The 16627-nt window shown below is 42.7% G+C and overlaps 1 protein-coding gene across 1 annotated transcript; it reads right to left on the reverse strand.

Annotated features, from left to right (window-relative positions):
• Positions 1-1229: 1229 nt before the first annotated feature.
• XPNPEP3 (X-prolyl aminopeptidase 3) lies at positions 1230-16619 on the reverse strand. Its single transcript, XM_042890219.1, has 10 exons — positions 16549-16619; positions 15470-15586; positions 12507-12914; positions 11046-11248; positions 10533-10595; positions 7498-7611; positions 5075-5160; positions 4287-4470; positions 2706-2826; positions 1230-1854 (listed from the first exon to the last, which is right to left on the reverse strand). Exons 1-10 carry the CDS (start codon positions 16592-16594, stop codon positions 1688-1690), a joined length of 1509 nt encoding a protein of 502 aa, XP_042746153.1. The 5' UTR covers positions 16595-16619; the 3' UTR covers positions 1230-1687.
• Positions 16620-16627: the final 8 nt, after the last annotated feature.

Genomic DNA, 16627 nt, shown 5'->3' on the forward strand with positions numbered 1-16627 from the left:
AACAAAACTACAGTATGTCTTGGCTGCCTTTCAAGTGCCAGATTAAACACCTTGGTGGCTGCACCCTGCTTCCATTAAAAACAGTAGGATATGCATGACACTGTCTGGCCTTCACGAAGTCAAATGGGAGGAAGAAGAATAAAAAAAAGGGGGATTAAAAAGAAATTGCTGTAGGTTACACAGCAACAGAGCCAAAAGTCAAACTCAGGAACCCTGACTACCATTGCTTACATCTGCTGTGGGGAGTTAAATGGGAACAAATGGGAAGAGGCAGTGATGTACACTAAGAAGAAAAGTGGGCGCTAGGAAATGGTGATATTATGGTGCATCAGAACAAGAGAATAGAGGAAGAGAATTAAAAGAAAAAGTGGAGAGGAAAATACCTAAAGCTGCAATTAGAAAAGAAAATAAAGACGATAGGAAGGAAAAGCCAACATAAGTAACAGGAGATATATTATTAGAGACATTTTTCAGATGTTAAATAGTTGACTGTCAAAATATCTTCAGGAAATACACAGACAGCATGTTTGCCCCAAATAGGTGTATTTACTGTGGCATTACAATGCTTTGGGTGATATGCTGTTGCTGACAGGAAGTCTTCTCTTTACTCCTCAGCCATCCTAGCCACAAGTCACATTTGCAGCTGCCTCAAAAATACTACTACAAAGCATTCATTACTGATGGCATTTGGCAAAACCTAAAACCCAGAAGTGCTCATGCCCTCAGTGTTCTGAAAAGGCAAATTATTTCAAATACGTGGTATAAAACTTGTATTCTTCATGCTGCTTTCTTCATAAATGCACTGCTGAAGTGGCTGATGCAGCATAAACCAGAAGGATGCTGTGACTGTCCCAGAACTGATCAACTCACATCCAGATGACAACCAGCATCCTGCCAGTGCAGCCCGGCACAGCCAACATGTTACTGGCTTCACAGGGCAGTGGCAGGCTCAAAACAAGAGCCTGGAATGGAGAGCAGTGATAAAAAGAATGGAATGTGGAAGACAAGAATGAACAACCTCCAGAACTCAAACATTTCAATAAGCTGAAAGACTCAATGAGGTGTTTTCCTCCACTGTTGGCTTGTTTTGCATCTGCCTGAACCAAACCCAAAGATATCCTTATTCTTAAAATAACAAAAGCACTCTGCACAAGCTTCAGGCTACCTCCCAACCAAACTCATCTTCCCAACTACCAAAACCTCTCCGCCCAGGGTTCTAAAGTCAAAAGTGCTTGAAATGATTTTATTTTCCAAAAGCAGCATTTTTCAGAATCTCACTTTTAAATTCTGACTATTGTGTAATTACTGCAAAAGGGTAAACAACAGGACCCAGGTCTCAACAGTTGCACTACTGCATCTGTAGAGGAACCAGACTGAAGCTGTGCTACTGGCAGCACTCACAAAGTCCATCTACTGAAGGGCATCAGAACAGATGGACCCACACAACAAAGGGATGAATCCACCCCCACGTTCTGCAATAGCTCAACATCAGCACTAGTCAAATCAGAAGAAAAATACACATAGAAAAGGTTGCTTTGCTTTTCAGCACTCAGTGCCAGAGTCTTTTGCATTCCGCTTCCCAGCCTCAGATTTGGAAACAGCCATCAACTCTCTCTCCACCATTTGACAAGTGCAGCCAGTTACAGGGATCTGCATCCCTGGAGGCACGCATCTCCTGAGGAGGATATCATGAGCTGCGGCCACAGATCTGCTCGATATCGTAGATCTCCTTGGGACAGTCAGCAGACAAGATGAGAGGTGAATCATCTGCTATCACAACATCATCCTCAATGCGTACACCAAGGCCACGAAACCTCTCTGGGGCACTCACATCATCTTCAGGGATATAAAGTCCTGAAAGAAGGGAAGGAATTAAAACATGCCACACTCCCTAAAAACCTTTCCCTCGCTGCACCCACCATAAGAACAGGGTAAGATTTTCAGCAGTATCAGAAGAATTTGACCTTGAAGAAGTTTAATAAGGAAAACTGCTCTCTTTCCCCTCAATCACAGCAGCTGGTAAGCAAAGAAAGGGCAGTATCTGACAGTGCCTATGGACACCAGCACGTCAATAAGAACTTCCACAATTACAGCTGGTCCTTTGGCACCTTTTGCTCTCAACTCTGTGTTCACAGTGATGATTTTAACAGTGTTCCAAATAGAAAGAGAGAAGAGCCAAGCATTAAATATCAGTTTTCATCTGACAGCTCCAAAATAAGTGACAAGAGGAAATAAATACTCACTGTGAAATGTTTTGTTTGCAAAAATAAGTTGTGAATGCTTGTAATTGCAGGCTGCAAGGCTCAAGAGGAACTTACACTATAAGCAACTGGTAGTAGTTTAGTTACAACAACACAGACCACAGCACAAATGAATTTACTCTGCTTCTCTGCACTGCAATGACCTGTAGTGCTAAGGATCAAATACCAGCAGTCTTAAGTTCTAAGTTACTCTGTCTGTTGCTGCACAGGCACTTTCTGAGTATTCATGCCCACATGTTGGTTGTATTTAAGATGGTAACACAATTTTCAAATATTCTAATATTTTTTGGGAGGGGTGTAAGATAAGGTTTTCTAGCACTTCAATATTTTCAAGTTCAACAGGAAAGGACCTGAATGCTTTGGTCAGAGGAAGCAACTAACAACTCAGAGTAGTACTGTTATCCTCAATGTTATATGATTTTGTCCACCACTGTATGTTTTTACCTGGTTCAATGGTTATCACCATGCCTGGCCGGAGTGGGACAGACCGGGATACATCTGGGGTATCGTGAACATCCATGCCCAAGTAATGGCCCACATGGTGTGGGCAGTACCTTCGAACAGCCTGACAGAAAACAAAGCAAGCGTTATGGAGGTAATTAAATGCAGCCAGTCTGTTGTTCAAATGCAGAAGATGGGAAGAAGAGAGAACATCAGTTATGTGTTGTGCTTAGTTACCCACTTGTCTCTGGGCCCTCGATTTACCAGAACTGAAGGGCCCTCAAAACCTAACCAACTGCCTATTCTGAATGCCTTTCTACTCAAGCACAAGCTTAAGCACATCTACACCTTGCACGACAGGCAAGAACTTCAGTTTTTATCTCACTGACCTTTGCTGCCCCAATCCTTCCCATCCCTTAACTATCCACACCCTGTGTTGCTCCTATCAGCAGACCCTGACAAGTGGCAGCAGCCAGCACAGCTGCTAGGTGCTATGGTGAAGCACTCACCTATGCATTAAAGAAAAGGAGCAACGCCAATTTCATTCAGCAGCTACAGCAGGATTTTAACCCATCTCTACTGCGCGCTGTTAGCACCCCCCCTCGCACCATCCTAATCCCCTCCCTCTAGAGAGGAGCAGGAATCAAAGAGCTAATTCCTCCTCTGTCCCCTAGCTCCTCATATTCACTAGGGACTGAGCTGCAGTCCTTACTCTCATCTGGCTGTGCTGCCACCTGCCGAGAGAAATTGGCATGATCGCCTCCATTCGGAGGGGAGAACTTGTGCTGTTACCGTACTGACACTTGTAGGACAATTAAATCTGGCAGAAGTCTGTACTGCTGCCCAAGGGATAGTTCTGCCACCTGGTCCCTGCCATCTTTCTGGTACTGGCATCAGCAATCGTGCAGATTTGCTGTGAGTGGGACCAGAAAACTTTTCTAATGGCAAAACAATCCTATTTTACCTGCAGGTTTAGCTCCAAGGCAGCCCAGTTCCCCACTGTGTTCTCCAGATAATTCTGTGAATCCCAGCAGTGACACCCAGAGAGGTGCAGAAGAGGCAGCAGGTGGAAACAGAGAAATTGGGCTGCGCTTTTTGGTGGCACTGCAGATTAATGTTACTTTAAACAAATCTCAAAACTCTAATTGCCTGCAGTCGACCATGCACGCATGTGTCTGTGTCAGTGCCAATGTTTCCCTAGGTTTGTTTGGATTATTTGTACTTTAAAGCTACATCAACATTAATAAGCAGTGCAGACCAGTGGGAATGGATTTGCAGAGGAAAAAAGCAAGTGCCAGAGGGACAGCGTCCTCACTGCGCATGTGTAAGGGCTGGATTTCAGACCAAACTGTGGGCTGAACGCCCTTTAGGGGTTGAAACAGATCTTCAAGTTTAGCCTCACCTGAAAGAAATCCAGTCCAGCACTGAGACCAGCCCACAACACAAACTAAAGCACATTAAGTAGGGATAATTAAAAGATTTGCTTCAAAAGCGTATTTCTGATCTAAACTAAAGCCACTAACATAACCTACAGATGCAACAATCACAGTGGGGAGAAGCTGGATTAAAATAATCTTTGTGTACCTTAAAGAAGTGGCTGTCAGTGATGCTGCCCTTTAGGATCCCCAAGTCTTTCAGCTTCTGTCCAATAAGGCTCAGCATGAGGCTGTAGATATTTTCTAGACTCACACCTGGGGAGCAGAGGCTCAGGCAGGACTTCTGGATGTCCAAGACAGCCTGGTACAATTCTGCTTGAGGTTTGGTGAACCTGCAAATCATTGAGAAAAGGAACAAAGCACATTTCTCCCAATGAAGTCTTCCACCCAGAAGCTGTTTTAGAGACAAATTCAGTTTAGTGCTGAAGCAAGGGAAGTCAGAAAGGAAAGCAACTGTCTCCTTATGGGAAATGCCAGGCAAGGTATCGCCAAAACATGCCCTTCAACACACTGGGTAGAGGCAGGGATTCTACTTGACTTCCTTATCCCAAGGCAAGCCAAGGCAACACTACTGCTGGAGACAGGACACACTTGAGCCCAACATGCAAGAATCAAACACACAACCACAGGGACACTGCACCAGCCGTGTACTGCTCAGCTAAACTCCTGTTCTATTACTCTGCATAAGGAACAGCTGAATGCACAAAAGCCAACTCTTCTCCTTAAAAATACCAGGATACCTGAAAACAGCAGTAATTAATGAGGCAGAGGGAAATACAGCTTCTCACATTGAAAGATTTACGTAATTTCATTACCCCAAAGAACTACAGAATGGGACGTATTTGAGCTACTGTCACAGATTACACACATACACTCAGACTGTGCATTATTTAAGAGCTTCTCACACTCCTTCAAAACAGCCCTGTCATGACATACCTTCCATTGATGGGCCAGGTTCGTGTGATGTCGCTTACGTAGCAGGAGAACTCACACCCACCATCTAGCAAGACCATTTCACCATCCTGAGAATAACAGGAAAAAATGCCTGTGTGGATCAGTGGGCACTGAGTGAACTGATGCCTCAGAGAGGAGGAAAGGAGACAATGCAGTGATTTTTGCAAAGCAGCTGCAGAGCTGTGAACTCCTTTTGCAGAACAACACACCAGCTGCTATTACTTATAAATAGGCTACTGCAGTTGGATTGCTTCTCTGCAAGACTCTCTCCCTATTAGACTTATCTATAGTCTGAGCCCTAATACACTGATGTCAAACACTTTGGAGTAAAAAAGACATTTTCCTTGAACTATTTTGTGCTCCGAGATATCAGCCCCATTGACACTGGAACTCCTATTCCAGCAAATTACACAGCTGACTCCTTTCACCACCAGTTCTCTGCTTGTGACTGAGACAGAAAGGTTCTGGAAGGGGAAAAAAAAAAAAAAAAAGGTTTCTGAGCTACCCACAAAATCATTAACGAGTAAAAATATTAGCCTTGTCACAAGAACCAGCAAAATACTTCTCTGATAGTATGTTGCTACTGTAAAATTGCTGTTTACTAATTTGTACCATCTTTCTTCTTCTCTTTTGGGGCTTTCTTGCCTGCTCTAAGATATACTTCTCAATTTATCTGGTGATGAAAAACAGACTTCTGGAGATACAAGTCTCCAAATCAATTCAGCAAAACTGTCCCAAGTCAATCAAATTGCTGACTGCACATCTTCCAAGAAAAGCAATGCCAAAAAGACCAAGGTCCAAGAACAAACCCACTGCCTTACTTTTCCTCCTTAAAGGCATGAGAAACAACTAAGAGCGATCAGATCTGTGAAAACTTTGAATTTAATTATCTGTGGATTTACCTTCCTTCTATGATTACTTTGTATAGACTTTTATAGAGATTTATTCTACAGGTCAGTGCCAGCAGCCTTGATGTGGCGTGACAAAGAATAATTCCAGCATATTAATGGAAAAAAGAATAATGCTAACACTGCTTCCATTGCTAGCTACTGTCAATGTGTTTCACACACACTGTACAAAAACTAGAAGCGAGATGGTCTCACTACTACTTTCCATTTAAACTCTATTTAAAACTTTTTCTAAACAGCTGGTTCAATTATTTAAGTAAAATATGAAATTACAGTACCTGTCCTAAGTAAGATTCTAACAGCTAAGGAAATTCAGCCTGTGGTCTGACTGTTTGCTGCCTCATTACATCAAGTATTGTGTCCTCTTTCTTTAAAGCTGAGTCCACTAAGTGATGGACTCAAGTCCACATCTGGCCATACGCAGCCTTTGGATACCTTCTAACTTAGATACCTTGTCAGCCTATTTGGCAACAAGACATGTAAGAGGCAGCTCATAAAGGAAAAATCAAGTTTGTGTGTTTAACCTCCTACTTGCTAGTTTAGAAAAAACACAAGTGACAGTTGCTTAACAGATCAACTTTAACAGAAGCAACTGAAGTTACACGTGCATGCCTGACCTTGGACGACAGAACAACAAAAGAGGTTTATTTCTGCCAAAAACAGTCTGTCATATCTTTTGTACATGTGTCTCTTCAGATCATTTCAAGGTCTGCTTGCATGCCAGCTTCAAGAAAAAAAACAGTGCTGGCAAGAAAAGTTTCATCCTGCATTAACGTGAAACATAAATATGCTCCACTGAAAATACTGAATAGAGCAATGGGGTAAGCATTCTGATTCTCAGAATACTTACCTGAATCTAAAGGTGTTTTATCAGGAAAGCTGGAGAGGGTTCAAATCAATGCTATGAATAATCAAAATATATTCATTAATACATTAATTTACCTACAACTATTTAATTTGTCCCTCAGTGTTTAATGCTAGACCTTTCTTGTTCCCCTTCCCTGCTTTATTGGCCTACATGGTGTCCGAAATGCATTTCAGCCTAACCAGAGAAGGAATGCACTGCTGCACCTTTGCTTGCAAGGCAAGGTCAAGAAACGCAAGTGACAACAGAAGGATTCCAGAGTGCTTTTACTCTGTCTGCTACAGCTGTCCTCTCATCTGTGAGGGCAGCAATTCACCCAGTACTGCACCACTGAAACATGGTGTGCAGCTGGCACCCTTGCTAAATAAAATATTTACAAGCTTGTTTCCAAGTCCCTCCACCTTACAGAAAATACAACAGCAAATACGCAGAGGAGAGAAAGAGACCAGCAGGAATGAAGTTAATCTATCCCTGGCAGTAAAGCTTACCAGGAAAGAATCCTTTTCCCCTGCTAAGTTGAAAACATTGAAGTGTTTTGATCTGTTCAGCCAAAACAGATCAGCAAGGGGATGCACATGGGGACAGCGTGTCACATAAATACATTTCAAGTAACTGGACGGCGTATGGTTTACCTTAATGAGCTGATTGTTCTTCACATAGTGCAAAGTGTTTGATCTATTGCCACCAGCAACAACAGGGGGGTAGGCCAAGATGTCAGCACCACGAGCTCGGCACTCAAATTCAAACTGAAAGACCAATTCAAAGAGGAGGAGGTTGTTAGTGCTGATCCTGGTGATTAACTGCCCTGAAGCAATCATGATTCATGTCCTGCAAGTCTTTTTTTTAATTTGTACAACACAAAGTGAAACTGTGAAGTGACTTCATCACGTGGAAGCAGCCTAGAAAGTTTCCCAGAGCATTGGAGGAAATACCACAGAACTATCCATTCTTCAAGAGAGCATTTTAAACCTACACACAATCTCATGGAAGCTCTCCCTGGTACAGGCATACTGTCTCAGAAATTCATTATGTTATCATAAATCCAGGTGAGAATTTGACCCTACATAAAGTTTCACTGTTAGCTGCTGTACAGGTTTGCAAATTATCCATGAAGACAACAGCTGTGTTTTGATGTTTAGTGCATTTAGAGCAGTAATGAATAAAAAGGTTATAAAGCATGCAAAAAATAGATTTTAATTCAAGAGCTTTACCTTTCTTCAGAGATAAGCAGATGAAATGAATAAACTTGTCTATAAAGCCCCTCTATATCCTCAGTATACTACTAGCTTGTCTTTTCTGTAATTAGCAAAACCCCATAGGACAGAATACTCCAGAATGCCTACACGTAATGAAGAAGGTTTTATGATCCTGATGTGCAGTGGGAAACTGAGCTGTAAAATACACTAAAGTTAAAATGATTTTCTTTACAAGTTGGACGTGTGTCTCAGTGCCAACTCCGCACAGGCCCATCTGTGTCAGAATGGAGGGTCAAATCCTGCTGACGTAACTCAAACATGCATCTCACTGCATTTCCTTACAAAATTCCTTGCCAAATGTGCAGGCAGGTGTCTACACTGCTCCAAGACAACTGTGTTAAGCTGATGTAATGAGAGGCTAGAGTCAAGAGAAGCAGGCTTTACAAAATGCTCTTACACGTACTGCCATTTTGTACAGTAGAATTGTTTTACAGATGTATAACCAAGATGTTATAATTGCAATATAATCAAAAGAGTAAGGCAAAAGCAAACAAGGATCGCAAAAGAGAATAAGTAGAAGAGCTTACCCTTGGGTTGAGCTCACTAGAAGATACCAAAAGAGGAGGATCTCCAGAAGAGATCCTTCCCCTCTGGTAGCCAGCTCTTAAATAGGTCCAGGAGGGGTGGAGCCTGGCTCCACCCCTTCCGGCAGCACAGGTGAATTGCCTTCACCTGTGCTCCTCTGGCTGACTCAAGGCTCACCTCAGGTGATCAATCAGAGGTTCAGGCCGTGACTCAGCAGTTCCCATACAACAGAATACAATGAGAACTGTGTCTCCAGTTTTGGTTAGCTGGTTTTGTGGGTATGGTAGAAAAGGACATCAATAGCAGATAAATTTAGACCTTCAGTAAAGGTGGGGAGAACACTGCTAAAGAATTCCTTGCGCTTTGTTGCAAAAGCTGCAGAAGTTCCTCAAAAGCAGACACTACACTGCTAACAAGTTACACATGAATTAGATACACCCTTCTTCAGATGTGAAAGGTGAAATTCTTCTGCATACAAAAGTGAGAGATTTCACTGAAGTGGTCTCCCAGTCATCCCAAACAGCCTCCCAGCTAGGAAGAGCTCCTTCAGTAAATGAAAATTTGCCTTTTTCCTGTTTTTCCACAAAACTCCAGGTGTTTGTTTTTTTTTTCTCCCTCATTGCCTTGGTGATAGTTTGTAAAAAGGATAGTAGAAAACAAACTGCATTTGATTTACACAGGTAACAAAATCACACACCTTAAAGGAAGTAATTTCTTGAAACTCACAGCCCTGTATTAAGCAAAAAGCAGATAACTAAAACATAACAGTAGCTTATTTCCTTTCTCAATTACCATATCTGCTGCACAATCTATCATCAACAGAGAATTATCTTTACTGCAGATATAATCTCTCTGCACATTCAGTGAGGAAGAGCCAAATGTCCAAATGTCAGAATTCTCACTTATTGTGGATGGAAATGGTAAAAAAAAATTCCTCAACTGAAAGCTTATGTTCAAACTCAGGATTTTTCATTTACTGGGCTAGGATCTATGCATACTGGTAGCTCTGGAGACATAGGGCACGCTTTGGACTCTTGTCCACGAGACAAACTTACTCAAACACAGATGTAGTCAACCCTCTCTTTTACAACTTTTCTGGAATTAGCTGTTATATTTTGTCTCACCCTTTATCTCTTATTTTCTTTAGGCCTCCTCACTCATGGCTTTCCTTTGCTTTTTCTCCCACACAGAAACTTCCCTCACACAAACTGCACTCCTTTAACCAAATCTTCATGTAGTAGCTTCCCCCCATCACTGATGGGATTACTTTGTGTCTTGCCCCAACACTGAAGGTGCTCTGAAGAATCAGAGCAGCATCTTCAAAGAGGGATTAGAGAAGAAGCTTACTTTCCAGTTCACTTTACCCACCCCCCACTTTTTTTTTTTTTAAATGCCTTTAAATTCATAATAATCATTTGTGGAGCTTTGACTCCATCTTCATTGACTTTTGGAAATAAAGACAACAAACAAAAGACCTCCAGGAAGAATATTTTGTCCTCAGCATAAGAGCACTGAACTTTGGAGCCCATCCATATGTGAGAGAACAGTTCTAGTATGGCTACCAGGTACAAGATATACATCTGTAGGGAAGGGAAAACATTTTTGCTATTACAAGCTCCAAATTTGGATTCTGTTGACATCTCCAAGCACAGTCCAAAACAATCTGCTGCAACAGTGCAACTTTTCTTAAATCAAAAGAGTTGTTCAAACAAGGCTACAGTTCTTGACTGAGGGGAGTTTGGGGTATGCCCAAGGCACCATGAGAGTTGGGTGAAAGAGAAATATGTATTTCTTTTTCATTATAGAGAGATTTGACATTCCTAGTTTCCTGGAAGAGTAAGAAACATTTAGCCCTTCCATCCCACCCCCAACAATGACACACTCACCTTTGCATACAGAAAGGCTTCGTCCACTGGAGATTTTCTGGCAAACATTGTCTCTATGAAAGCCTACAAAAATTAACAAACAAACAAAAGGACCTTTCAGTTAGTAAAGGACCTGCTGTTACCTGCTGTCTTTTGGGTAATACCTAAAAATCAGCTGTTTCCTTGAAAATAATGGAATAAATGGAGAAGAAAATAGCACGGGGAAGGAGAGGAGAAGTTGAGGAGAAGGTACAAGGGGCACCGCTGTTCCTGAATAAACACAACTTTAAAACAGAGTCTAACACCTGCTGGCTCGTTCTGGCTGACGTTACGTTAATTGAGAGAAGAGACATTAATTGAGCTGTCTTCTTGGGTCTCCTTGTGCGGAGGGTGCTGAGCCAATAGCAGAGAAACAGCAGTTCAGTAACTAAGATCAGGTCTTATCCTTCCAACCTAACTCATGCTGTAACACCCTCTCTGCTTTCTTGTGTAAAGGAATACAATGGTTCTTTCTGAGAGTACACAGCTGCGTACCTCTGATGTCACTCGTCCAGCTATTTTCATCCTTTCAATCTCTGCAGGAGATTTGATCAGCCGAAGGTTTTGCACTAGATGCCGGATGCCTTGGATGTGATTTTTGCTCCGAGCTTTTATTTCAGCCAGGGGCTGCATATAGTCAGCGTGCAGTTCTTTATGCACTGGTTTAGTCACATCATACCACACCTTGTTTGACTCACCTGGAATACAAAACAAGTGTTGATGCAGACGAAGATAAATTCAGAAATTCTCTCCTCATATGTACAAAATCACCTCTCCTAAGCTAGACCCGTAGCTGCCCTGGTAATTTTCTCTGAATCTGTATTTACAGATCATACGTTTACTGTCAGATAAAACCAGATACATAGTCAATGAATACAAATATGTTATAATTTTGACATAAACAAGAAAGTTTGGCAGAGCGAGTTACAATAACAAAAAGAGCATAGACAGAAAGCTTACCCACATCCTAGGCTTGCTGCAGAACTCCAGAGGAGGGATCTCCAGAAGAGATCCTTCCCTACTGGTAGCCAGCTCTTAAATGGGTCTAGGAGAGGTGGAGCCTGGCTCCATCCCTTCCGGCAGCACAGGTGAATTGCCTTCACCTGTGCTCCAATGGCTGACTCATGGCTCGCCTCAGGTGATCAATCAGAGGTTCAGGCCGTGACTCAGCAGTTCCCATACACCAGAGATCCCTTTAAAATCCAGAAAATTAGCAATGCATAACACGTAGATTTGACAAATCCCCATTTGTATGCAAATATTGGGTTTTCTGCTATCACTGATCTTGCACAGATAAATGTAGCTCGCGTATCAAAGTTGTGGTGGTGTAGGCAACCAAGTCACTGCACTGCAGTGGGACATGTTTTGAATCCTTCTCTCATTTATCCTCTCAGTTATCCACTGCATGGAATCAGGGTCATTACTGACCACATTTCAGTATATCTTTGGTGAGCAACTGCTTATTTCAGCCATTTACAGGAGATGAACTTCCTGATGGCAAGGATATTTACCTATGTGAAAATTTATTTATCAATCAAAGATGTCAGTCTAAGTAAAATTTTCTGTGAATAGGCCAAACACAGAATAATAGGCAGGAGCAGCAGAACTGCCTCTTACTTGTACAGACCACCTCTTAGTTTACAAGTCACTCAGATCAGTAACTGAGGTCATGTGGGACAGAAGGTGGGAGTTCATGCTGGCTAGCTTTAGATGCCTAATTTAAGATCCTGCATCTTTTTTACAGTCACCCAAGAGGGATATATTACTTCTAACGAGAGTATCTTAAAGCACTTACATGAGACCTCCTCGCTTCCATCACCAATACAGGCTCACAGATTAGGTATTTAAGGGAGGAGCCTACACCTACTTAGCACAGTTTCTTCCCAGAACTATTCAGATGTACTTTTCAGACCCTACAACCCACGCCTCATCTCATCCCCCCTTCATTTTTGTTACCTTTCAGCTTGGCCACCAAGTGCCCGAACTCCTCAATAGTGTAAGCTTCATCTACTCCTGTCAGAGCGATGGCCCCATCTGTGCCTGACCTGGGCCCATCCCACAGCTCTCGGCTCGGATCTCTCCGGGGCACAAAAAGCATGGCCTTGTGAGAGGGCAGCGCTTTGCCAGGAAGGCTCTGCAGCACCAGGATGCTGTCAGGTTCCTGGAACCCACAGAGATACAGGAAGTTCGTGTCCTGGTGGAAAACGTAGGGGATGTCATTGCTCATGTAGTACATGGGGTTGGACAGCAGAATCACTGTGTGGTCCAATCCTTCCCAACCTTGGGCTTCCTTCTGGATCAGTGTCATCAGTTTGTGCCGGCGAAGAGAATATTCCACCTGTGACAAGCCTGGGGTTACCTCCCCTATAACAAAAAAAAAATACAAATCAGAACAAAAATTCAAGTTCCTTGTGATATTTTACTAATCACATGCCTGATTTCTGCTTGCTTCCTGAGGCCTTTTGTATGCATGGCTTCACTGCAGTCCCTGCTAGCCTTTCCATTGCTCTCTCCTACATCTTCTCAGCACTCACCCCTGTAGCACATCCTAGCTTACTCTGCTCCTCCACTGTGCAAAAGGGAGGAATTTGTTTTAAACACTTAAGATTTTCTTGATATACATTTCTGTGCAAAGGCAGAAATCACAGAACCTGGCAGATCCAGACAATTAGCCAAAGCATTCCGTGAAAAGCAGTTTGGTAGGAGTGATTTTCAGAAAGATAAGGAAAAAAGAAGGCAAGACAAACTGAACTTTGCTGAAAACAGATGGGATTTTTATAGCATTTGGACATTGAACCAAAGATTACCTTCTTACCCTGAGCACTGATTTCCTCAGACAAAGCTGGAATGTGTTCAAATACACACTAAGTCAACTCATAAAGTAACTAGTCCTAAAGCCTAAGGGGCAGACTGAGAGTTAGATACAGGGAGAGGAGTCAGAAACACAGAGGTTCTCCCTACAGGTTTCCAAGCAGAAGGAAATCACGACCCATAGGCTGGCATCATTCTGATTAAGAGAAGGAATCTTTTCTGAGGAAGATGTAGCTGCTCTCAATAATTAAAGACCTGGATTTTTCTGAAGCTAAATATTATATTCCAGATGACTCTAAACAAATGTTTCCTTTGATGAAAGTCTGTTTCACAGTGTACCAGTCACAAAGGACAAGAAGGGAAGCAACCAAGAGATCACCAAAAGCGGACTGAAGTCAAAAGAACCACCAACAGCTGTCTAAGTATATATTTTTAAGAACTGAGATTTCTTAACTGTGCTATAGACTAAGACATGAAACTTGTCAGTGCTTTGGCTAGTATCCTATTTTAACATAGGATTTAACATAGATTGCATTTTCATACTGCTAAATTATAATTTCATACACTCCTTAAGGTATTGGCAATTATAGGAAAGAAAATCAAAATTTGACTTTTACTGTAAATGGATTCTTGCATGAGTAGGACAAAAGGGGGAGGCTCTCTGCAGCATGTTTGTCTCTGACCAAAAGAAAGAAAAAGTGACACTTTCCATTTGCTTTCCATTAGACTTTACAGCTCGGTACTTGGGATAGAAATTTTCTTACTTTGTTTTATCTATAGATATAGAATGACACAGAATACAGAAACTGTTCCAGTGCAATCTGACCCCACGTTTCTGCAATATTATACTGCATATTTCCTATGCTCCACTGTGTTCCTGTCAGCTAACTACTGCAAATTGCAAACAGTCCAGTAAACTGCAATAGAGTGGAACCTGGGAACCTCAGTTGCCTTCCAACCGTGAGGCCCGGAGTCTTTTTACTTTAGGCATTTTCTTTTCAAATTAATAACTGCAGCACAGTAATGTCATCTTATTTCTGTAGAAAGGCTGAGAGTCCTGGGACTGTTCGGCCTTGAGAAGACTGAGAGGGGATCTTATCAATGGGTGGGAGTCAAATTGATGGGGCCAGGCTCTTTCCAGTGTTGTGAATAGAACAAGGGGCAGTGGGCACAAATTAGAACACTGGAAGCTCCATACAAACATGAGGAAGAAATTCTTTACAATGAGGGTGACAAAACACTGGAACAAAATGCCCAGACTGTGGAGTCTCCTCTGGAGATATTCAAAACCCTCTTGTACTCTTTCCTGTGCAACTTACTCTAGGGAACCCACTTTAGCAGGAGAGTTGGATTTGATATCTCCAGAGGTCCCTTCCAGCTCCTAAGATCTGTGTTCCATGAAAGTAATTCCTCCTATTTTATTGCGTTGCTCCATGACGCCAGAGGTGAATGGTGGTAGTACAGCAGTAGATGTTGAACCTTCTCACCAATATTCTGTTACATTTTGTTGCTGTGCTACAGTGGGCAGCAAAGGGACATGCTGACAAAATGGTGTCTGCTATGGAAGAGCGCATGAAGCAAAGGTGTGTTATTGAATTCGTCCATGTGAAAAAATGGCACACGCTGACATTCATTGATGCTTGTTGAACGTTGAACAAAGTGTTGATGTGAGCACAGTGAGGTGGAGGTGGGTGGTGGGTGGTGCATTTCAGCAATGGTGACAGTGACATGCAAGACAGGCCATGTTACAGAAGGCCATGCGGATTTTTACAAGCACAGCATGCGGGCTCTTGTTCATTGCTGGTGAAATTGCACCACTAATGGTAGCGACTATGTTGAGAAATAGTGTTTAATTGAGAGAATTTGCTCTATCAAATAGCGTTATTGTGCCCTTTGTATCTGTTGCAGTTTCTAGGGAAATAAATAGGAGGCATTTCTTTCATAGTACTTTAGGCTTGACCTACATGTTAATTTAAGCTAATCATAAACAAATGAAATCAACAGACACACGTACAACGCAACAGAACAATATTCTGTCCTAAGCACCACAGAAAAGCAGAGAAAAGAAAGAACACCAGTGACTGAATCATGCTGAGCATGAACCTAACCTGGTTTAAGTAGGTGTGGGTGTGTAAAGGGGCTGGGCTGGCCCAAATATCGGTTTGGAATCTTCTTCTGCTGGGCTGGCTGGATGGAGAATCTCCGGAGAACACATGACTTGCAAACTACAGGAAAAGAAATGGACCATGTCAAAGGAAAAGAACTTTCCAATCAGAAAACTTTAGAATTATAATCAACTGACCTTACTCCTAGTAGCATTTACTTACCTTGTATCACAAAAATATCCCTATTACACTTTCCAATATGTTACATAGTCAGACTGAAAACAGTTTCTCAGAAGTATGGCTGCGTATCGCACTTCCAAACCCACATTGAGCCAAGTAGGCAATTTTTAAAAGGAATTACATTTGTGTATTGCACTTGGGAGCTATGGGAGTGCACAGTAAGACAAAAGCTAAAATTAAACACAGTTGTAACAACTTCACCAACTTTGGATTTCTGTCACAGCTGATGGAGATGGCAATGAGCCTAATGGCTGATGTTCAGAGAATTGTTTGCCTTTTATTTTGCCTGCCACACTAGTTTGTGCTACCGTGCCACAGTACCAGGTTCTGAGAACAGACAAAACCAACTCTTCATGAGCATAAGCAGCTCTGAAGCTGCCTCGCACAGCAACACGACTCAACTGAGAGCTGCTGAGGGAGCAGCGTGACACCGCTGACTGGGGTTACTTACACAGCATGACCGATAATCACAGCTTGAAGCACTCGCTGTGCGATGACTGACTGGAATAACAGCCCAGAGATCCAGGCCAGGAAGTATAGTTACAGACCGAACCGCAAAAAATGGAAGTTTTTCCAGCATCTCTACCTACAGAGAGAACTACCAAGTATCTCGCCACAGGACAACACAACAGGCGTTAAATAAAGCAATACTATAAAGGCATTAGGAAGCTTTCCAAATCGTCGTTTTATTTCCCGAACAGCGGTAGCTTCGGCTCCAACCGCGCCTGTGACCTCATACCCCTCCCACCCACCGCAGCGCCCAGCAATAACGTCCGGCAGCGCGGCAGCCCCGGAGTTGGCAGGGCCCAGAGGCACCGAATCACTGCGGAGGATTCTCTGACCTGCGACGCCGCGCCAGCCCCTCACCGCCGCCAGCAGGCGCGACATGGCCGGGGGGGGGGGCCTTCCCCCAGTGCGGCG

Source organism: Lagopus leucura, unplaced genomic scaffold (assembly GCF_019238085.1).
Source record: "Lagopus leucura isolate 7727_CA_CO unplaced genomic scaffold, USGS_WTPT01 Super-Scaffold_100159, whole genome shotgun sequence".
NCBI classification, from domain to species: Eukaryota; Metazoa; Chordata; class Aves; order Galliformes; family Phasianidae; genus Lagopus; species Lagopus leucura.